Here is a 24,078-nt window from a genome sequence, read left to right as displayed (position 1 = left end):
CGCACTTGTCTTGAAATATATTATTTTGTCACTGCTGCAATCAACTCTACAATATACGATCATTATATGGAGTTGAATGACGTTATATCAATACTCCCACATATTTGTAAAATATTCACTAGACGAATATTACTAGATGAATACTATGGAACAGACACGTGACTTTTAAAAAAATTTCTTCTTCGTGTCCTAACACAAATAAGAATGATCACCTAAAAATCATATTATAGCACCACATAAAATCCATTGGCGCGCATGCTTTTCTCGTGTGTATGAAAAAATCAATGACTTTACAAACAGTTTTGACTTTCAACAAATAACATAACAAAGTTTAAAAATAACGGATTTGAAGTTTCAACAGTTTCCATTAATGAAACCTCATCACGGAATATTTCAAAGAGCAATCCAATAATAATAATAATAATAATAATATTGTGTCAACAGTATTTTTTACCCGCAAAATCCATGAGTTTTATCGAATTTTTATCCCGCCAATTAATTCCACAAATTTGGTGACTGAAAACTAACGATTACTAGATTTACAGCTCGATCTGCATTCAACTAAAAAATACTTAACATTCTCAACCCCATAAAAAATAATAATTACACTCCTTTCCTGTCTGGCATTTTAACAGAATTACCGCATTCAATTCTGTCCCTCAAAAATAATCGAAATTATAAATTGAATTCGCTTAAATTCTTCAAACGGTTCAACAAAATTTGCTCCCCGCCCCCTACATCACTTTCTGTTTTCATTGATCAGTGTACATTACTTTGAATGTGGACTCGACCATTCGAATGAACTTCGTCCACCTCCTGAGGCAATAGTGGAACGGCAAGGTGAGTGAGATCGTCCAGAGTCGAGCAAGTGTATTGATCCCCGTTGGGGTCTGACCAGCGGTCAATGAGATACGGTCTTTCGTGGACTCGAATCGGCCGTCTTGCGCCCGGCGTTTTGCTACCCCTCCTGCAACAATAACCTCCAACAGCCCCCCAAGCACACCTGCCACCCCTTTCCGAGACAAATGCCTTTTCCTTTCTTTTCCCTCGGCTCTCCCTTTCCCGTGGCGAGTGATTTATACTCGTCAGATTTAAATGCGTGTCCCGCAGCACAAAAAATCTATTTTGCATAACAAAGGTTTATTTCTTGTTTTTGAATTTGATTTTTTTCGTCGGGATGGAAACGTTGTAATTGACTAAATTCAAATGTTGTGATTCAAAAACTCTGAAATGCGATTTTCAAGCTGTGGATGTGTATGTGTGTCCGTGTTTGTTATATGTTTTTACTGATTATGGATAGATGTGAATTATTTTGCTTCCGAATGGAAGGTTTGTCATCTTCTGATTTTCGGATTTTCTAATTTTGCTTGGACAAGATGTAGAATGGTCTGAAATGTAAAAATATAAAATTTAAGCTCCATGTATGTATGTGTGGGTGATCAACTTGGCCCACTCTTTTGGAAAATTAAAGGAATAAAGGAATAAAGTTATTCCGAGGACGGTGAATTTTTGTCTAATTGCAGGTACTACTAAGGACTAAATCTGTACTAAAATTGAATTCTGGAATTACGGTTTTCGCAAATATCTCGAAAACTATTGGAATTTCAATTTTTCACCTCTCAAAATATTCATCTCAATGGACTATCTCAATCTGATGACTTCATTTCGTTGCATGTGATATTGAAGGGATTATTTTTCCGGCCCAAATATCAGCCAATAGAATTGCACCATGAGACGAAACTCACAGTTAACAATTGTAAAAACTCATTAAAGACATTTTTCCAAAGACAAAAATATAATTTTGCCAATTATATTGGTTTTAACCAAACAAATCCGAAATCCGAGTCCGACATCTCCATTAAAAAATTCGCTTAAATTCTTGTCAGAAGAATATTTAATGGGCAAAATTATATTTATCTCTCAGTATCGTAGCACTAATGATTAATTCACTGGTGAAAGAAAAGATTAGAAAATATAAACGAATTATATCTCCATCATTCTTCATCAGCAATGAAACATAAAAGATTTTATAGTATCGTTTTTAATATTACAGTTTTCTGCGTTACCGTGACACGAAAGAACCCGAGAGATGCAAATAAATTCATAAACTCCGCAATAAATTCCACTTGCAATTGGGTTCTTTCGCTATTCAACTAGATTTATTATTACAGTCGACAAATAAAAACAATGAGAGGGGCAGTGAGCATAGAACGATCCACTTTAGAGAATAAGTGGTATTGGTGTGACTTTACTTCGCGGATGTAAGGGGAAATACACCGCGCAGGTCAGCCACGTGTCCCCACTCTCAACTTTGATTGCGGTGTACTGCACACCCTCGTGTTAGTGACCGCAACACCCCACCTGGGCCACGTGCTGATGGTAAACACTGCTGAGGGGACTCCCCCTCCCTATTTATTCGTGTGAAATACGATATTACATAATTATCACCGAGGATCGAGTACATTGAAGTGGATTCTACCGGGATAAAAAAAAGTGAATTAGAGTACAACACAGGGAAACGAATTTCAATTTTCAGAGACGTCGCTCATTGTCAGCAATTTCTCCTTAATTGCTAGCAATTCGCAATTGGGAATCTGGGAGTGTCATATCCTGCAATTTACTTATTCTTTGGCCATTTCCAAAGAAATCGCTAATGTTCAGAATAATATTTGTAGTGTTGAGAATTTTGATGTAGCTATAAGATCATACTGTTACGTGTTCCCCTTCGAATACTTATTCATTTGTCTATGATCTGAACTTGGTCAGAAGAACGACTGTCTTTTGGATAACGTTAGTCTTGGTGTGTCTCTCTTCGGAGCTCTTACATGACACATCGGAATACTTCTTGTAATTAATAAACCGCCCAAACATTTACCAATCTGTGTCGTCTTTATTATTCGCTGGATATAACAATACTGTAGGCGAAGAAATAGGTGCTACTTGTGGGGGAACCCCGTAAATAGACATGGATGGTACAGGGATGCGAGCCAGTACAATAGAAGTACCTAGACAGTCATATTTTGGGGGTTTATGAGAGGCTCACAGATGTGACAGGGGAAAATCGTTTCCAGTCAGCGAGGTCCAGAGATGCTAGGATCACGTGCCGCTGCTAGGGACTAGTCGAGAGCAGAGGGTAGTTATAGTTCAGAGAAGATAGTCAGAGTTCAGAGAAGGTGGTCAGAGGCCCGAGAAGGTAGTCAGAGTTTAGATCAGAGAGTTAGAGTAGATGTCCAGTTGTAGACAAAGTGTGGAGAGAGAGCCACCCTAAGGGTTTTTCAGAGTATTGTTTAAATTAGACTCAAGTTGTCTATTTATAATAATAACTTGAACGTAGTATTTAGAAGGGTTTAGTAGTGTATATTTCATATGAATAAATGTGGGAATTATATCTGAATGAGTAATATATATCCCATACATTACTGATTTACAAGGATCATTTAATGCTATGGGAATGGAAATATTGAGTGGGTAAATTTGCGAAAAAGGCGCGTCCTCCCAGAAATCACTTTTTATTACTACTTTTCATCTCTCCAATTCACGAAGCGAAAAATTCTTCTAATTCCACCGAATATGAGGGAGCGGCAAATAAAATTACAACTGACTTCATGGCTACTTAAACCGATTAGGGCGAGGTTTTTCTTGGAAAAAAACGTGCAAGGATGTTGACGGCGATCGAAACCCGATCATGGACTTATTTACAATCATACGCCTATACCGTAAGACCGCACCTTGACAATTGGCTTGATGCCGGGCGTGACCCGCTGCTGCAGCTAGTAAATCACAATCAAGAGATTAAATGGTTTATGAGAAATCGGTTAGTGGGGGACAAGTGACACAGGACGAACCAATGCCTCAGGTCAATAATGTTTATAAGGTCTGAATAAACAATATATAGTAACCATCGATAAATTTCTTTAAAAATGTAATATAAATGTATAACTGATTAACTCCTGAACATATAATAAAGAAGAACATAATTTTCAACTCTAGCTGTATCTGTAAATACATCTTTGTAGCTTTATAATGGTATAGGTTTCAGTACGCTAAAATAAATAAATGAAAAATAAAAAAGATGACATCATACGAGAAAGATATACCTTCTGCGTGCGATAATAAAGAATTAAAGTTAATAGTTAAATCGTTTTATATTATTGAGACAATCCCTATCCATAATCCAATAACCTACCTACCTACCTAACCAGAACGTTCAACCCTGCAAACCCAACTCATATTTCTACCCCAGGATCTCTGTCTACCAATTTCACGTCTCTCACCTGTCCGAGTAGAAAGAGAAATTCTCCATCAGACATTCAAGTGCACAAATATAAATTATCAAATGTCTCCACCAATAAATTCACTTTTCGTAATTTTTTCATCCCTCATTCTTCAAGGTTAGCTCTCGATCTACTGAGATTGTCGAGACGTACCCTCTCTAATCCGGTCAAACAGACTCTATTGCGTGTGGCCTGCTTTGCCCTGATCTGGGCCAGATCAACAAACTCACACTCAACCACCCAGAGGTTATTATACACAGTTCACTTTTTTCAATAAACTGCCCTCACATTTTCCACTTTTATTCCCTGCCCCCTCCGCCTTCCTACACTCGATCCCAAGAACCCCTCGATTCAAATGTTTGCGTAGTTTATAGTTGCGCAGGACACGCGTGACCATCATAGTCTCATAAATATGGAGGCTACGAGCGAATTCAAGAGGCAGAGGAAAAAAGTGAGATCTGCTAGTGTGTACTTTAGCAGTACACAAAGCAAAGATTGAATATTTACTTTCCTCATTACCCATTTCTTTCAACTCCTCACCCTACGGTTTTTTCACTCGAATGAATCGCATTATCACGAGTATCTCAACTCTGAATTCTAATAAACACGCTTGTTCCAGTTATTTCGTTTAATCTAAGTTTTGCAGATGGAATCGTAGCGTTCGTTAATCTCCGGCCATTTTTAATTTAAGGATATCCAAATATTTTTTTGTCGTGTGATGGAGACTGAGTAAAAGTAGAACATGAAGAGTGAATTTCAAATACGAGTTCATTATACGGTAAGAAATTTTCGATGACCTTCGTCGATAATCCAACAATATCTGATAATATCATCACTTTTTTGTGGTATAGCAGTGCCGAAGTAGGAATTAACAATTGGACCAAGTCTGGGCCAGGTTTGGACCGAGGCAAGCTAAGCCTGCTCCGAGACTGGCGTCATGGCTTGGGTCTAGCGTGGGATGTGCTGGGAGTGAAACATTGGAACAAGCTGCAGAAACTAAACCAAATGCTGGCGTAAACCAGGCGATTGATTAAATATACTGGAAATAGAAATTAACACATATTTATTTTATTTTCTATTCATAACATTGTTATGAAAATCTGCTACCAAACACGTAAACCTAATCTATGAGGAACTTCGTATTGCATAGGTGAAGCAAGGGTAGGAGAATAACGTGAATGTGATAAATTTTACCTTAAAAGTCTTGTAACTGGAGACCACGTAGGACGCTCCGTCCTCGAGTTCATCGAGATTGAGCTTTCTGTCACCGTCCATGGAAAAAATGTGTCTAGCGCCCCGCGGCAGATCGAGACGCAGAGAGAGTCGATCGAGGAGGGCCTCCAGCGAGCCAATGTCACGTCCTGGCTTGAACCTACACAGCACAACATAATATAAGTCACATAACTCACAGAATCACTCTCAAGGACGTCCGAAACCCCAGCATTGATATTTCGTAAAGGAAGAAAAGCGTGGTTTTCTGAACGATTATTAATGATTCCTAAACACGTAACATAATTTTCGAAAAGTTGGGAGTTTGGTTTAAGGCTGTCGTCGTGTGGATTAAATTTTCAGTATTTTCTGATGAAATTTTTTCCATAAATAGCCCCGATGATTACTTTTAAAATGTTCCCCAGAATACTGGTGATTTGAACGTATTCATTTATTTTTTTTTAACAATCAATCAACATTTTTTTATAAAAAATAATACAGTGCAGAACTCGAGTCAACGAATTTTCAAAAAAAACGTGGGTGGAGTTCCACGTTTATTCTATAATAAAAAGAAAATATTTTCGCAAGTGCTAAAGAAAGTACCCAGTTAATTAAGGGTATTGTTTCGAGAGCGGGAGTGGCAAATTTTTTCAGGTTGAGCGCAAGGGCCCACACGAGTACTATTATTACTATTAATTTTTTTATGGCCCTGACTACTGTTGTCTTGCGGCCGTAATCACATGAATACACTGTGCATCAATACGTGCGCATACAGCTAACGCTAAAAACTGATTAATGATGTTTGATCGTAATCAAACCCTTATTTCAACAGTTTATTTATGTTCGCGATTTATGTTCATGTGACCCCTCCAAGCGGGCTCTAATACTCGAAAATTGTTGAAAAATTATTTACAATATACTATTCTCTTATAAGGGAAATCTTTTTCGGGTTGACATCAGAGACCTTTTCATTCGTATAGAAACAAAGATGGCGCTAGGCCAGCGGAGTTAGAGTCTTAGACCACCGGAGCTATTTCATAAACAAATGACGTATGTAGCGTTTTTCATGAGGAAGACAGTGTTGACGATGTCTATGACACGGCCACATGACAATAGTAATCAGCGCCATAAAAAAAAATAATAATAATAATAATCCCATGATTGAATGGGGATTGAGTTAATTCGCCTAGCAACGAGATCGAGAGCGCAAATTATTGTTGTAGAGACTTTTATCGAGTTTTAGATATTTACAGAATTCTTATTTAACATATTGAATAAACTACAAGTATAGCACAAGCCTTGAGATAACGTGTTGAAAAATTTGAACACAGCTCTTCGGTTTATTTTAGAAAATCACTCGACAAGGTTTATGATGTGTTTGGACAAGTCTCCAGAAAAGGATTAATTTATGATCAGTTGTGCTCTGATCTTGAGAGCGTTTCAATCCTTATCACATGGGGAATTCAAAAGAAATTCTGTTTTCTGGAGTCATAAACTTTGTCTTGTTTTTTCCCTTAGGAAAGGTTTTTCAAATAGGGAGAAGTTGGTTTCTGGACAACGGTCCTCTAGGTCAGTCGTGCCTTCCTCGTGCCAATAATAAAGAGTTCAAGTTAAAGGAATTCATTGCGTTGCTACATTTATTTATCTACTTTTACCCAGGTCCTGATATGACGTGACAAAAATATGTGGAAAAAAATGGAGGACTTTGAGGGGTGATTGGAGGGTACCCGGTTCGAAGGTCAAGGCCCGAATGCCCTCCGCGTCTTCTGACTCTGTCGATTCATCCTCTGGGATCCTTGTTTGGGCCAACGTCGCTAGGGGGTGTCAAGCCGACGTCTTTCCCCTCATCCCTCAGTTGTTCACTTATCTCCGACTCAACGCAAAATTTTCCTGCCTTATTATCCCTTTATATACCTTTATGTTCATTCACCATTACCGATTTTGTTAATTACCTTACTACACGCCAAGGACAATTATATTAATGAAAAGACCGGTTGCAAATATCGTTTATATTAACTCGAACAATCGATCCGTGTTTATGAGCTGTTTATGACCTACACAGCCCAACACGTGGACCAACCCCATAGCGAAAAGGGCCTTGTCTTTAGGGCGGGTCCTGGACGAACCGAGGGCTGGGGACATTCTCCAATGGTCTCTCGAGTAAATCACATCCGATTAACAACCTCGCTAGTATGATACCGACTCCTGGACTGAAATATTAATATTAAAAACTGAATAACGATGGAGGTGATCAAGGTGAAATAAAATACAAGATATTTGTTTACAATATCCTCAACGAATTTCTTTAAATACTACCCACCACCACCGACGATGGTGGCCGAATTGTTTAAGTCGCTCGGCGGGACGACGGGATCCGCGATGCGCGGGTTGAAGCCCGGCTCGGGGCATTGGAATTTTTAATCCTTCGGAAACCATCGAAGGGAGGTCTAGACACCGAGAATCATCAAGAAATATTATTTTCCGATGAAGTTTGTGTAATCCAGGCCGTGCCGACCAAGGTTTTCCATGGTTTTCCATGGTTTTCCTTGGTCACCCGAAGAGTCTGAACATGGCGGACAGCTCCTGTGGTAGATACGACACGGTTTGGCGAGGGAATCGGCCCATGATACCGCAAAGTACAATGTAATAACCCGAGTAAGGCATACATGGAATAAATAAATGTACTACCCACCACCAAAACTATTTACTACACTCTTCTCCCTTAAACACTGGTAAATTCTAATAATGACATTCGTATTGATTTACCTGAATTCAACTCCTGGAAAATAAGGATCACCATTCTTGTAGAATGTGACACGTCGAGCCCTCCAATATCCAAGATTATTGTATCTAGTTGTTGTATTGGGGACGCTATCGTGTCGGCTCTTCGGCCTTTGCTCAGGCTGCTCAGGAGGCGGCATGCGGGGACTGGAGGGTCTGCTCTGTCTCCAGTAGCCGCCCATGCCGCCTCCACCACCACCCCCACCACTCATATCCATTGTTCCTATTCCACGCGCCGTCGTTTCGTGCTCCCCTACCCCAACACCACCCATTGATCCCATAACGTTAACACCAGTGTCCACTACTCTTGCGCCACCATTGCTACTATTACCAACCATATCGTCCTCCTCGTCCTCCTCCTCCTCATCCTCATCGTCGTCAACGCTTTCATCGTCGATAGCGTGATCCTCAACCGCGTTAACGGAATTCTCAGTACCGACGGACTTCACCATTGAGCTGGACATTCGTCTCGGGGTTTTCGTTGAATCGTCGCAGAGGGGCGCCTCCTGTTTGTCGGTTGAATCCTGGGGGTTGAGATGAGCTGAGGCGCCGTTTACGTTTGAGGGGGTTGACACACCGTTCATTTCTTCGTGATGGCTGATACTGGAATTTGCCCGGGAATGAGCAGACACTTGGGGCTGAGGATTCGGTGCTATCATTTCACAATTTCGATATCTTTAATTTATTATTAAATTATTACTGTAATTAATATTATTAATTTATTTAATTATTTTATATTGTGCTTTTACTCTTTAAATTTGAGAGTGATCGAGATGAAGTTCTAGATTTTTAATGTATTGAAATATTTTCTTCACGAATAGTAAGGCAAAGTGTTTTTAATTTTGTGCACTTCACTAGTTTAATGAATAAAATTTCAATGGCTTATTTTAATTCAATAATTTATGGTCGGTAATTTAATAAGATAGAAATGATTTTACCGGAATGGTATTTTATTAGGATGCAGTCAAATGCATTTGAATACTAGTATTTCCTATTGTATTTTATTGCTAACTTCGAGTTAAGGTCGATGGTGATAAAATGTTTTCGTGCTCCTCCGTAAACAGTAATAAAAAATGAAAATGAAACTTGCACTTATGAGTTAACTCATATATTGATGCAAGTCACGTGTCGCGTGATTGCGGAGATAATCCGGCTTTCTCGATCGATTTAACACTTCAAATGACCAGTAACTGTAGATATTTTTTTTTTTCACCCTCAAAAAATGGGGAGAAAGTGCCCTGAGTGACTGAGTAAGCGTGACGTTGATTTTACAACTGCAGGTGGCCTTCCACTCTGCGTTTCACTGCGGTTATTCTTATTTTTTATCTGCAAGTATGGACTGCCGATAAGTTGGTAAGACGTTCAATCGATATTCGTCTCCCGCAGCGTTTACTTTCCTCACTTTTTTATGGACTTCTCGGATAATTGGCGAAGGGCATTAGCTCAGAGATAAACAGTCATCTGTTACTCGCCCTCGATAAGCAGAAATATTGATATGAGAATCGATATTTTGGACGTATTATGTTTTCGAGTAATCACATTCGCAGAGGTCTTCTCATACTCTCAATCCATTCGTGCATCGCCCCCGAGACACGAGGGATGGGGTCGAGAACCTCTTCACCAGGGTCAGTTGCAACACCACCCACCGGGTAATTAAATGTTCCCGTTAATTAAGCAATTCAACCCCTGAGATGTTCCGTTTATCTCCTCCGCGCGGATGAATGTCCTGTTCGTCACCTCCGCAGGAAACTTCAATTACTTAAAAATTGCTCACTCTGTCGAACCTGAATTAAGTTGAATCCCTGAAGTGATTAAACGAATGAAATCTCAAATCCTGAAATCACGATATCAATAGTAATCCGTATCGCAATATCAATCCCCCGTTCCGACGTCTCCCACCTCCAGCCGAACTAATTAATCACTTAAACCTCGAATTAATTCAGCTCCACCACCTCTACTCAACGTTCAATAATCAATGAAGTTTAATCACTCACTTATCCATCAACTCATCAGCAGGCATAAAATCATGACAAACTTCCCCCTTAAAAATCCCCAAATCGACACTGAATCCGTGAATCCACAAAAAAATCACAGTATTTTCAACGGTAATTATCTCCACACAATTTTAATGTTCATTAAAATCACCAAACAGTTCTCCTCAGATATGTAATTTCCAATGCTCTAATTAACTACCACTGACTAACGGTAAAACCCCTCGAAATGTAAATTGACCTGTGCTCTGGGTGCGCTCTTCCGCGATATTGAAGTCAACTCAAAAGTTTACATATTCATGGAACTCTGCGCGCGTCCTTCGACGGTGGCGTCCCAACGTCGAGTGTGTCCTGTGTCGCCGTTAGGGTTTGTTAGGGTAGATTTGGTGAAGGCGCGTCGGCGTCGAGGGGATGGAGAAAACGGTGAGTAACCCACCTTCCCTCCCTCCTCACCCTTTCCCCGCTCCACCCTTTCGACTAGTGTCAGTGAACCATGAGAGCGCAAGAGCCACCCTCTTGAACTTGTTGCTCCTGTGGCAGAGCCTTTTGCCATTTACCCGACTTGATTTCCACTGCTCCACTATCACCGCTTCATCTCTCTCTCTCTCCTCTTCTTCAGCGTTTAAGGAACGAGGAGAGACTGATAAGAGTGAGCCGCGGCGATGGATTACTGACGCAAGTAGCCGATTGGTTGATTTGGCAACCACAATGGTACCACCCCTCAGTCGTATTGGACGTACTTCCGGAATGGCTGACGAAAGCGCAACGGCACCGAACGTTTAACTTGGGGTGATGTTCGATTTTTAGGCGGGGGGAGGGAGAGGGTTGTCAGTTGGGAGAAAAAGGGATAGAGGAAAATTACTTGAGCGGCGCTGGAATTTCGGGGCAAAATGGGAGAATAGGGGAGTGTTTAAGGGGGGTTTATTAACGGAATTTAATTCAGGTGTTTGATAAAATAATTGATAAAATAATGACTTTGATTGTTAAAATAAAATGAACGATGTTCGGTGTGTTTCTCTTCATAACCTGGGACGTGGGGCACAGCAGGGGCTTGCTGGGTCACATTGATGATTAATACCATGTATGATGATGCCCAGCATCGCACCCACACACTCTCAAACTGACATTTGTAGTTAATGATATGCAGCTGCGTAAAATTTACGAAGGAGTATTATAAAATTTGAAGGTCCATTATTTTTTGTTTGAGTTTAAATGGGAAATTAATGGAAATCCTTTAAAAATTCCTGGGTAGGTGAATTTATTTTATTGGGCCCTCCCGCATTATTTATTGTGACGCACAGCAATTTTTCATTAACTCATTGTGATTGGTTAACGATAAGCGCCGAGAAATCATTTAATTGACGGGGCAAGGGTCATATTAATTAATATTTCTTCATATTTTTAATTTTTCCTGTATAACTAGGATCGCTAATTATTCCAACCCTTGCCAAGGGGGTAGTTACCAAGATAGTTATTAGCTTGGAGTTAATTAGCAGTGAGAACAGCTTCTCTCTTAATGTACAATTTTGGAGCCAGGACCTACAGGGCCTTTTTCATAATTATTATCAGTTTGGGTGAACAATTGGTGTTGCAAATTTACAGATTTTATGATTTACAAGTTCTAGCTATTTTTCCTCTGAGTTTTTCCTCCATCCGCTAATTTCCTCATTACGATTTTGACTGGGCTATTTCCTCAGTGATTCGTATTCCAAAAAATAAATAAATCTGAATGAATGGTCTATTTAAAAAATAATGATCCGTTCTATTTTCGTTGAATATAAACGACTTTGTGTTCTAAAAAACAATTTTACGATTTAATGTTTCCCATAATCTCTAATGACATCAAAATCTCGTATTTGAATATGTAATGCATCATGAGAAATTCGTGCATACATTGGATTTCTAAAAATCTCAGCGAGTTATATTTTTAAGTGTAACGCAGTCTCCATAAAATACGATATATTTTACTGTTATTCAGTGGTATACACTATCAGCTGATCCAATCCTTCACGCAACTAGGGACTTATTAGTCCCTTAACATTCTCATGTTGAGGAGCTGGAATGGAATAAAAATGGAAAAATTGTGTTCATTTCTCAAATCATTGAATTCAATCTTACTCACTGTCCTTCAAAATAGCCGTAGGGCAGAGCAATACTCCACACTGAAATTCCACCCCTACTGCTTCCCCTACGGAAGAGGAAGTGATGTATAAATAAGAAAGTCCCTATTAAAATTGTGGGGGCTTTGACGAGGAATATCATACACGCACGAAATGAATGACTCGATTCTTTCAACGAATCAACGTGGGGGAGACAAATCTTTCAATTGTTTCTTCATTAGAATTCCGATTCATATGTGCACCAGATTGAAAATATGGGGCGGGTTCGATATATCAAATTTTTCGGTGATATCATGGTTATTATGGAGCAGTAAAAGTCAGGAGATATTCATGAGCTATTTTAATAAATTTAGTTTCTCTATTTTTTTGTTTTTTTAAGTTCTGGAGCCCTTATAATAGGGTATTTACACTGGCTATTTTACATTTTTCTCTTGTGGTCTAATTCGAATCAAAATCGTAAATTAGAGTCAGATATTTGCTTATTAATTCAGTAGCGAAGTCGTAAAACGTCACAAGTTGACTTACCTCCGAGTCTAGTTTTGGAGCAATAACTCCGAATCAAAGGGAGATAACGGAATTTTTGTAATAACATTTATTAAAGTACTGGATCCGCTCCACAAAAAAGATTCTACTAAAAATTTTGCTATTTCCCCTAGATTTCAAGATATGATCAAAAATGAATAGTGAGAAGTCACTAGTCTCATTATACCACTCCGCCACTGAATTTAATTTTTTTTATCAGTTGCATCTGCTAATTTTTTAGTCGTAAATCAACGTACAGTCGATTTACTTAGATTGTCAACTAACTCCTACACGGAAAGATACTGGCTTCAAAATTCCTGGTGAATAATTTTTTTTTGTGTGCAGACAATATTTTCGGCAGAATTACTTCATAACTCGGATATTCATACAAATCTTCAAATATGTGACTTTATGATTGACAAATATGCCAAGTATATTTACCTGATTTATATTTTATCACATATATTTCATATCTATTTCACATACCACATTTTTGGCCGTTTTCTGTCATGTGATTTACATAAATGCAAAATATATTTCAACCTGTATTTTTCTTCCGTGCGGTGAGGGCGAGAGGGGGGGAGGAGGAGGACGTTCCATTCCGTCACATGAGAGTGTGAAATCATATATTGGAATAATTAAAAAAAAAATTTTTAATAGACTGAACATTTTGGAGCAAAAATCCTCAGCAATATAATATCTTAAATTTTTTACTCACATCGTGAATATCTAATTTTTCATTTTTGAATCGGAATTGGTTCGGATCTATTCGGAAGTTTACATTTCTACCAATCGAATTAGTAGAAACAAAGGGAAAGAATAATAATAACGCATAAATTATCGGTTACATCACTTAAATTTTATCGAATCGCGTCGGTCGACGGTTTTTTTTTTCTTATAATATTGTAAGAAATTATAAGAGGAATTTTCCATTTTTTTCTGTCAGCATATTCAATACATAAATACAACCCGAGTCGACATTTCTGCCCTTCGCTAGGTTCCAATACTCTCGTTTACCCTCCGTGTATTCCTGAAAAATATTCCGCCCCTTTCATGGCGTCCTAAACATTGTGGTCTCCAAGTAGTTTCGAATTGTTTCGGATCGTGGTATGGGACTCACATCTGCAATAAACGTTAATTATAATAAAATCTTATTGTAAATGATAAAACGGAATAAATCAACGAGACGATAAATTAACAAGAGGTCATTTACCCGAGATATGAATAAAATTTTCTTTTTCCGCTTGAACTATGTCACGTAGTCACTTTTCATTGTTTCATCTTGCCCCGTCGATCCATTTTGGCACACTCTTCCCTGCAATAGTCGCGATTGGTGAGACTAAATTGAAGGATATCCGGATAAAGAACCTTGAGTGACAATCGATTGCATCTCATCGACTTTTTGAATGATAAAAAGGAAATATGAATGATAAAGGGAAATAATTACTGTTCCCACGTGCTTTTGAGGCCCAAAAACTAATATAATGTATTTCAGGCCTATCATTGGAATTCAGTTTAAGGTACAATTGAAGATAAATATGTCGACTCGGGAATCCGTGTACTTTCAAAGCCTAATTATTTAATATATATTTATTTAACACGTGGATATTTGTCAGTGATCACCGAACATCTGTGCTGGGCGTCCACTGGAATTTAAATTATAATCGTTTTAATGATAATACTCTTTGTCAAGTGTTTTTTAGAATGATATTATTTCATTCATTCATTTAATTACAATTTAGTATTATTTAATTCACTTCGCCAATCGACGAATTCACGTGTTTCCTCAGTTATTGATGCAATTTACTGGGCAGTGCAGCCTGTTGGAGCTTATTCCAATAGCTACGGTATATTGTAAAGATAATTTTGTAGACAGTACGAGTACATATAGTTGTACAGGAAGCCTAGGAATATACCGTAATTATAATGTCATTTTGTTAGAAGATAATGTAACTACGATGTCCCAAATTATTTCTTAAAACTTATTGACAGGAAATACGCTAAATTGATGTTAACATTCTCGTTAAATATTGATACAAGGAGAGTTATCAGACTGAAAATTCCGGTATAGCGGGGAAAATCACTCATGCGTGATAATTGGGAGCAAATTAGTTCTCATCAAACTTACTTATAAAGCCGGGGATTGGGGCGATATGTGACATTAACAGCGATCTATTGAAAGTGTTTAGAAGCAGACGTTTAAAATGAACATATTCATCTTCATCGGGGCTCTTCTGCCATTGGTAAGTTATATATTTTTTATATATGAAACTATTTCAAGGAATTGGGACATTTGCAAGTAAATTATATTGGATGTCCTTGGAATTCAGTAGGAAATGCGATTAATTTTTCCCTGATTTTATATGATTTGTATTGCCATGGGATAATTTCGCAGCGTTATTTTCAATGAAATGTTCAATCAACAATACTTTGTTCGAAACATTTTCATTTTAGGTGACGTTTTTTGTAATTGTTGAAATACAGAATTTCTAGCAGCAGTATTTACATTATTAAACCAATTGATAACGTCCGGTTTTTACATCGGGTGTCCGCACACTTTGCGGATGGAATACATAAATTTAATTGATAGAATATTGACCTCGAGTAAATGAATGAACAGAATAGAACAATAATGGAATACAAGACGATACACATACAGAGAGATAAATTCCATGTCATGAAATGATAATCGGAAGTTGGAATTTTAAGTAAAGCCGAGGTGTGTCCAGATTATCTGGCATTAGAATATTTTTTTTATCCATTTATATCTTCATTTTACTTGTCTAAAAGACTCAGGTCATAATTAGAAGTAAGAATTCGCGTACCCTGACATTTTTTAAATACAGAAATTATTTACTGTCATCGTTATAGAACTAAAAAGATTCAGGACAACTGAGTGTCTTGTTGAGGGTATGCGCAGGTGCCATCAGTGACAGGACCTTTTGATTAAATTAAAATCTCTTATCACTGTATCCTTGCAACAACCTGGCCAGAATACCATGCCATTCTATCCATGATCATGACATAATCGATTATTTCCATGACATCCCCCATTTTCGATTATTGACCCGTTCCGTTTTTTATATAGGATTTCTTTCTTTCTCTTTCTCTCTCCCTCTCCCTCTGGCACTATATCTTTCTCTTTCACTCTTCTCCCTCCGAGTGTCGTTAAACGTTCAACGCCACTCCCCTCTACTCCACCGTTAAACCCCCAACGCAACTTTTTCCGAAGTCGCCTTAGAAATTTCACTTCAAAAACTAAAATTACTGCGCCATATGCACATCTATTATGATGCGCTAAAAGTGACATTTGTTCTAGATGAGAGCTGCTTCTGCGACAGAGACAGAATTTTATGCGTACACAATGGTAAAATCAGAAATCAGCCAGAAGATACAAAATGTGTCGACATACTTGTACAATCTCGAGGGCAAAGTTCAAAACATATCGAAGGAGTTTCATTGGAATGTCAGCTGCGTGCGACAGACACATGGATGGGAGAGATATTCTGAGTTCAAGGAAAAGGTAATTTCAACAAAATTGTGAAAGTCATCGTCATCTATTGTAGGAAATTGTAGATAGAATTGAATATTGAACTCAGTGAATTAAACTTGATTTCTTGGCCTATTTATAAAAGCATTATAAAAGCACAAGCACATAAATTAAATTAGCCATCGGCTAACTTCGTGTCTAAGACGTTTTTCCTCATTGGTCCATGGATTCGAGGCGGGAAATTCAAATGCAGCGCGCGAATTTCGAATAAGACGCGCGGACAACTCGTTTCGCCTCGTGTTCGTTTTAAATGGCACGAGGAAGATGCATCTGTTGTCTACGGATTTCTTCAGGAGATTAAAAGACAGTTGCAACGACTGAAAGAAAATTTATCTAATTAAAAAATCTTGTGTTCTGTCTTTTTGTCTTTCTCTGAAAATATTGTTTATGGTTATGTAGACTCTCAGATGACTGACGCCGCTCATGTCAATTAGTTTCTGTAACCGCCCTTGATATATCAAATTAAATGTAATAATCGCAAAAAGCAATAAGAATGATAATTGTTTTTTCTAATCATTTTCAAAATTGTATGATTGCAGTATGCCACCAAAGTTAACGAATTCGCCAGGAATTTGAACACACCTGAACAATGTTCACAATATGTTCGTCGTCTCCTTCAAACCAACCGAACTTATTGGAGTGAGATATCAAGATGTTTGGAGACAGCTGTAGCCACATGGAGGGTAGGATTGAGTAGCTTTTATAAAAAAGTGGCCGATCTCAGAGTTAGATTGGGAGCTATAGACATGGAGTCTTACAACTGCGCTGCTCTCTACAGCAATGACATCAAAGCGCCCTTCAATTGTGCCATAAAAGTATGAACTTTAGTCTATATATATAAGTTATTGATTTTTAAGCGGGTTACAAAGAATTTCCCTCTCCTAATTCTTCAAGTCTTTTACATTATCCCTAACATCTCATCCTTTTTAAACTATAAAGTTCGCCATTATCTTGTTTATTCATTCATAGTCGAGCCTTTGTGCAAGATATTTCGTTACCCACTGCGATAGGCGCTAGCCTAGTGTGCGAAAGGTTGTGAGTTCAAACCCCAGGGGATGCGAATTTTTCACAAGGGGATATTGGACTTTTTCCTGTGGTTTCCCATATCAACTCCTATGCAAAGTTGCCAGATGACAGGTTTTTAACATCATCAATGCTGATTTTTGATGTTGATTTTATACAATCACGATCAATCGAATGTCGCGATGTCTCATAACGCGAATGATTGGCGTGAAAAAATTACGTGGTTGAGATTTAATCTGGTTATTTGATATGAATCTGCTATTACATAGTTTTGAATTTTGAAGGTATTGGACACAGGGAAAAGAATCGACAGTGATGCTGTGGTTGGAGTTGGATTAACTGAGTTTCCCCAGTTTCTAGAAACACAAGCTAGTGCACTGACGAAGTTACATGAAACAATAAAAACAAAATCCGTTCAATCGTTGTATGAAGAAAATGAGCACGATGACTACCTAAAGGTGAGTCTCATGTAAATAGGATAAACAAAAATATGTGTTCCTCCAATCGTCTCGTATATTGATACAAGAATTTTTTGTTATAGAAAAACTGCATTGTTTAACAACAGATACACAGAAACACATTTTCGATGAAAATCACATCCCCAGAGGGCGAAACGTGGGGTGAAAACTCATTCAACTACTTATTACGTCACATTTGGTCCGATAAATTAAACGTGAGAGTCTAATTTTTGTGATAAAACTAATCTTCGTCCCATGTCTGGCCCTTTGGAGGCATAATTTTTATCAAAAGTTGATTTTCGTACAGCCACGAAAGTGTTCATACATCGAGAAGCCCAATCATCGTTATATTTAATATTTAAAATGTATAACTTTATAAAATTTGCCATCTTGTTAATAAAAATCGTCGGAGATACCAAAATTGATTAAAGTAATTTCGTTATTATTCTCATCAACACTTCCCTCTCCCTCCGTAATGTTCAATTCATACACTGGCCCAATTTTCACGGCAAGTTAAACAACGAAAATTTTCCGATTCATAATTTTTCCGCAGATGATGATAGCAATATGATAAGTAAATTTATAGAGTTCCAAAATCTGTAACAAAAAGTATTGGACCTTTCACCCTCATTTTACACTGTCCATCTGCGCACTCCCCTAGAGGTTATGTGTTAAGAGGAATAAATTAACATTTAGCAACCCTGCCACACCCCTTCTAAATCCTAGATCTAATTCCGCAGGATTGCGTCAGATTCATTTGACGAAGTTTAAAATACTGAGATTTGCACATAAATTATGTTAATACACTGAATGCAGCGGTCCAGGTGTCGTATGTACGTAGTCTCCATCCCTCCCATGTATTCAATTGTTAGTTAGTGTGTAATAATTCCAACCAGTTTGTATCTAGATTCTCAGTGTTATGGTCGATGTACTTAATAGAATGACGTGATTATCAAGCATCTCACTCAACGGGGAGTCAATCGATTAAATTGCGTTGATGGTTCAACAGTGAGATTACGCACCAATACCTGAGAAAATTTAGTACGATAGACGGTCTAAATTGGAATTTATATGCAGTATTAGATATAGAACTTTCAAGGGGCATGAAAAATTATCGCCATCAGTTTGAGTCACGCACTCTCCGGTGGACGTTGTACATTTCCCTCGATCGACCTAATTTTAATATCTGTTGGATTGCGCTTTTCATCATTATTTAGGAAGTGAGATTGGAGATAGGGGGCCCGAACCCATCTAAGCACTTGATATGTATATTTTTTTCTTATTATTCCACCAAAATTCATTTCCTTTTATTATCTGAAAAATCAATTACACGAAATAGAAAAATTCTTCGAGTTTTATTTCATCTCAATCTTTTCAACAAATCTTTTAGATAAAAAAACCATATCAAAACCACTTAAAATGAAAAGTGTGAATGCTTGGCAGAATCATTAAATCATTTTGGAGTTATTGAGTAAAATGTGGGGAGCGATTAGAGTCACTGGGACATGCACTGAAAGAAAAATATAATTTTTCCAATTAAATAGTCTTCGGATAAGAATTTATGGCGAATTTTCCTGGGAAAATTCGGGCATTTGTTTACACAAATGCCCAAATAAAAAATGATAGACTTTCAGGGTTTTATAGTGTTGATTCATATATTTTACGAAGTCACATATCATTAATTACAAAATGTACTATACCATTTAGGGTATTGATAGGACTTTTTCTGTTTGAATAAATCACATTCTAATATTCCAGCATTTCGCAGCTTGATTTTACTTTCCGGTACAGTAATATTTCTGACTTTTTCATCCAACATTTTAACGACTTTTACGACTGCATTTGAAAAAAAAACCTGTTCGCAGTTCTCCAATAATTATTAATTATTCATCGCATTCAATTATTTGTATTTTCTTATAACAAATCTAGTTGAAGTGGTAGTTGAAATGTTATTAGTTGTAATGACTTTACTTAATCAGTCGCTATTTGAAATGTCTTCAGTTAGAATCTCCTTGAAATGTCGCCTAGTTCAAATGACGTGCTACCGATTAAATTTTTTTTGGAATTTCCTACGATTTTTTGGCTGATTTGAGGTACGCCAGTAATTCTGTTGCCATTATTTGCAAACTCATGTTCTACCATATATGTCGAACTACATTATTTTTCTTGCCTATGACTCTGATAAATTAATTATTATTATGCTAACCTCTTTCAAGAGCAATTACCCTTCTCCCCTCGCTCGAGAAAATTATTCTCCATCGATTATGGGGGGCCATTGCCATATGTTCCAACGATACGCGACCCTCTCCAAATGCGAACGAGGTTTTAGCGTGCAAAGTCGACCGAGCGACGGAGAATTTCTACTTTCAGTGTTTTTAATTTTTTTTCTTGTCCCCTCTAGGCGCAGAGAACCTTAAATTGCCCGTATGATCTGTTAATTGTGTCGCGAGAATGGGAAATATTTTTTTTTATTACCAGCTACTGCAGCACCTGGTAATTTCCTACGATCTAATATAGCATTCCGGTTATTTCGATGGAAATCACGATTTTTTGTTTAAGATTGACCTACTTGGAGTGATTACCTTAACTTATTAATATTATTGATCTGTAAAGAACATATTTTCGATTTTTCCTCATATAAACAGTTATCGAATTCTTTATGAAATTTTCGGTCGAAAATCGGTGGAATTAATTGTTTTCTTTCCCAACGTCGCTTCTATTGATTCGCTTAAACCAAATCTTGTTTCACTTATTAACTTTTGCTAGATTTTTTTTAATCAGTTATCGTACGATAACTAAATAAACAATATCTGAAAACAATCTGAATGTCATCTTGATCGACTTGGAAGATGAAAGCTATGACATTAATCGTTCCGCGTATTTTCAAAAAATTGAAAACAAATCTTTTTGGAAAATGAAAATTCTTAAAATCGTTTTGATAATGGATTTTGAATCAATACCATCATAACTCAGAATGTTAGTTTCAATCCTGCTGTATTCTTGCTGCAAGATTATTACAGTAGCCCCTCCTAGGCCTCCTACAGCAAAAAGGGCCTGAATTTCGGATCGCCCTATTTTCGCCAATATCTCAGAAAATAATATAGATAACGTAATTAATTCAATAACATTCAATTCGTGAGTCAATTTGTGATTTTTCTAAGACTCCTGAAATATTCTAAAATGGATTTTTTCGTTTTTCGCGTTTTTCTCGGCTCCTAGGTCTCCTAAAAAAAAGGCCCTAATTGGGGATCGCCCTTTTTTGCCAATATCTCAGGAAATAACATAGATAACGCAATTAATCCAACGACATTCAATTCATGAGTCAATTTGCAATTTTTCTAAGACTCCCAGACTAATCTAAAATCCATTTTTATGTTTTTCGCGTTTTTCTTAGTTCCGTAATCGGATGAGTTTGGCAATTAAGTACATGTGAACAACTCATAAATATAAATCGTTAAATGTATCATGTGGTATAATGCGACTAAACAGTGATGATGTCAAGTATTAAACAGACGCGAGGGAATTCCACCCACCCCATAACTAAATTAGGAACCTAGATATTGTGGGACCGTCGTTCATAACTCTCTCCCCCATCAACCGACCTTTTAGAGTTAAGAAATCGGATGGTAATAACGAATAAGACAGTACGAAGAATAATGCCAAGTTAACAAGGAATGAGAAATGGGCGGGAGCAATGCGAGGGCAGCCCTTGATCGTTTATAAGGCAGAGTATTTTATCAATTAGTTATATTTTATGAAATCATCGCGTGCGGCATGAGGGCAAAGTTTGAGCTGAACGATCGTTTGTGCGTAGATCTTTGTATAAATTTTTCATGTAGATGTTGAGAAAAAATATTCATTCTAATCTGATATATATATTAATTTTTTTAATGCCTAAGAAGCCCGTACAGCATTTATTAGCTTTAAATAAATACACATTAGTTACATTATTAGTTGACATGTTTTGTACTTTGATCTTTGGATTGTTGAGTCACAGTCTTTCAAAGGTTTATGAATCGTTTTAATGACAGGCAATTTCAACTAGTCCGGTATATAATTGATGTGAACTGGAAGTTAAACATGTTTTCGAATGTTTGCGGCATTTTGGCTCTGCTTTCTAGAAATTTAGGGTATTCCCCAAAGAGGATCGACTAAAGTAGAGGCTCCGATCCCGAGGGTTAGTTGACCCCACGCCAGCGCTAGTAATGGCCCCAGCGGTATAAGGCGCCACCGTCATTTCCTGCGGCTACGGCAGCTGCCCCGAAAGGCGCAAATTCACCTGTTTATTAACAAATTATCTCACCGTTCCTAATAAATATTAAGGGATGAAACTGAGACTGTTCAAAAGGCAATTAAATTCTACTTGATCAGGTCAAGTTTCATCCTTTAACTTTGAAAACTTGAAATAAAAAAGCAGAAGGAAAGTCGATGCGTGATCTGTGCTCTGAAATTCCATTGAGTTTGCCATCGCACTAAGATTTTCCCAATGTTTCTTAATTGTTATTCCTCGAAATCTCTCTGGTTATTAATTTTGGGCACCCCGGTCTCTTTGGCGAGTGCAGCACACGAGTAACTTGCTTAACCATAAGTTTTCGTCGGCTAATTGGATACAGCTATCTCTGTGAGTATAACAATTTTAATCTGGTTTGTTTCAATCTCCTCAGTGGACATGTTATTTAATAATTATTCAACCGTCTGCTATCCTTTCAGTTTTCTCTTTACTGGTGATCAACGGAGGTTAGGATTTGATAAATTAAGGAACAAATACTTTTTTTGTCGAAATACCGAAGATGGCAGCTACAGAAGAAATGAATCCGCTCGATATCTCCAAATTTGCTATGAGCTCTTGTTTCAGCGATGTGACTATTATTGTTCAAAATGAAAAAATTCCAAGTCATAAGTTGGTCCTCGGTGCAGCCAGTCCAGTCTTACTATCGCTGCTGACATCAGACATGAAGGAGGCACGTGAAAATATCATTGTTATCGAAGATGTCGAATTATACGTCATGAAAATTGTTCTGAAGTATTTATACACTGGAGCTATAGTTTCCAGTGGCTATTTGACGTATTTGAGGATTCTAGCTGTAGCTGAGAAGTATGCCATGAGCTCACTCAAATCGCTCATTGAAGAGGAGTTGATGGCGAGTATAAATGCCACCAATGTTATCGAGATTCTTGATTACGCTAACCTGCATCGAGCGAACAAACTGAAACAGACAGCTATGCAATATATCATTCACAACAAGCATAACCTGATAGGTTCAGAAAGTTTCAAAGCCCTTTGTTATAACAACCACGAGCTAATGATGGAGTTCCTCATTTTGTTTGCCAAGAGGTAATTGGTGGAACCTCGTCGCCAACTTGTGACCTGTTAACGTTCGCCCCCTTACCACTTGAATATAATCGAAGAACGTTATTATCGTTGTAAAGAATTACAAAATCTTATCATCTATTGAACTTGACCAGAAATTCATTGTAGCAAAATGGTATATTACCTGAAGTTGTGCGTTCTGACGATCTTTATTGTACAACATATTTTTGGCAATAAAATTTTTCAACAACTTTCAAAAAATCATCCCAATGTTATAAATCAGTCATACTATCAATCATTCTCTTTGATTCTATGAAAAAATAGCATTACTCAATGCCACACTTCGATATTTCAGCAGATTGGACACTAAAAACTAATATTTCAGGAAAAGTCAACAAACGAACATCAAAAATCTTCCCTAACTACAACCAGTCGGTTTGCTTTTGGATAATTTCACGAATAATGAAGGAGTAATGCGATGGGTAAGATATCTGTTGTTATGTTCCGAAGAAATATAAATTTAATTTTCAATTTGGGGAACTGAAGGAGCGAGATACGGTTCACAAAAGCGTTTATTATTGGAGGAAGACTCGTCATTTTTAGGGGTGTCGGAAGGCAGAGGGTGATTTGGAACTACGAATTCCATGGAATAATCAAATCCTTCCTCTGATTAAGATGAAACAATGAAACCCAAAGCGGATTGATCAAGGGTTATATAGCACTTTGAAAAAATTATTCATCCACTCAGAATTACAATTGAGAAATGAAACTGCTCTCATTTACTACGAACTGGAATGTTCCATCCATCCTCCTTTGCTCCATTTAAATGACAAAGGGAA

At 37.6% G+C, this 24,078-nt stretch overlaps 3 protein-coding genes across 4 annotated transcripts in view; 2 read left to right on the top strand and 1 right to left on the bottom strand.

The window, feature by feature from the left end:
• Dcx-emap (Doublecortin-domain-containing echinoderm-microtubule-associated protein) overlaps positions 1–9,012 on the bottom strand; it is a 39,675-nt gene extending 30,663 nt beyond the window's left edge. The window contains exons 1-2 of one of the 2 annotated variants that reach the window (XM_064119456.1): positions 8,250–9,012; positions 5,469–5,646 (exon numbers count right to left, since the gene is read on the bottom strand). In XM_064119456.1, the coding sequence (XP_063975526.1) occupies positions 5,469–5,646; positions 8,250–8,923 (852 nt within the window). In that variant the 5' untranslated portion in view covers positions 8,924–9,012. Of the gene's footprint in view, positions 1–773; positions 954–5,468; positions 5,647–8,249 lie in introns of those variants that run through there. The other variant, XM_064119458.1, reaches the window with a different exon arrangement.
• Positions 9,013–14,998: 5,986 nt separating this feature from the next.
• On the top strand, positions 14,999–18,361 carry LOC135161242 (uncharacterized). Its single transcript, XM_064118645.1, has 5 exons — positions 14,999–15,140; positions 16,217–16,420; positions 16,987–17,262; positions 17,755–17,928; positions 18,012–18,361. The coding sequence occupies exons 1-5, from the start codon at positions 15,102–15,104 to the stop codon at positions 18,027–18,029; spliced, it is 711 nt and encodes a 236-aa protein (XP_063974715.1). The 5' UTR covers positions 14,999–15,101; the 3' UTR covers positions 18,030–18,361.
• A 3,805-nt stretch (positions 18,362–22,166) lies between these two features.
• On the top strand, positions 22,167–23,505 carry LOC135161571 (speckle-type POZ protein-like). Its single transcript, XM_064119269.1, has 2 exons — positions 22,167–22,549; positions 22,639–23,505. The coding sequence occupies exon 2, from the start codon at positions 22,719–22,721 to the stop codon at positions 23,265–23,267; it is 549 nt and encodes a 182-aa protein (XP_063975339.1). The 5' UTR covers positions 22,167–22,549; positions 22,639–22,718; the 3' UTR covers positions 23,268–23,505.
• The last annotated feature ends 573 nt before the right edge of the window (positions 23,506–24,078 follow it).

The sequence above is a fragment of the Diachasmimorpha longicaudata genome, chromosome 4, assembly GCF_034640455.1.
Source record: "Diachasmimorpha longicaudata isolate KC_UGA_2023 chromosome 4, iyDiaLong2, whole genome shotgun sequence".
Taxonomy (NCBI): domain Eukaryota; kingdom Metazoa; phylum Arthropoda; class Insecta; order Hymenoptera; family Braconidae; genus Diachasmimorpha; species Diachasmimorpha longicaudata.
This window is presented reverse-complemented; position numbering and strand designations above follow the sequence as displayed.

Bases quoted from the DNA above. Each gene is read 5' to 3' on its own strand.
- LOC135161242 (XM_064118645.1), top strand. From the start codon at position 15,102: ATGAACATATTCATCTTCATCGGGGCTCTTCTGCCATTG. The intron at 15,141-16,216 runs GTAAGTTATATA...CATTTGTTCTAG, and splicing joins TCGGGGCTCTTCTGCCATTG to ATGAGAGCTGCTTCTGCGAC. The intron at 16,421-16,986 runs GTAATTTCAACA...GTATGATTGCAG, and splicing joins ATTCTGAGTTCAAGGAAAAG to TATGCCACCAAAGTTAACGA.
- LOC135161571 (XM_064119269.1), top strand. From the start codon at position 22,719: ATGGCAGCTACAGAAGAAATGAATCCGCTCGATATCTCCAAATTTGCT.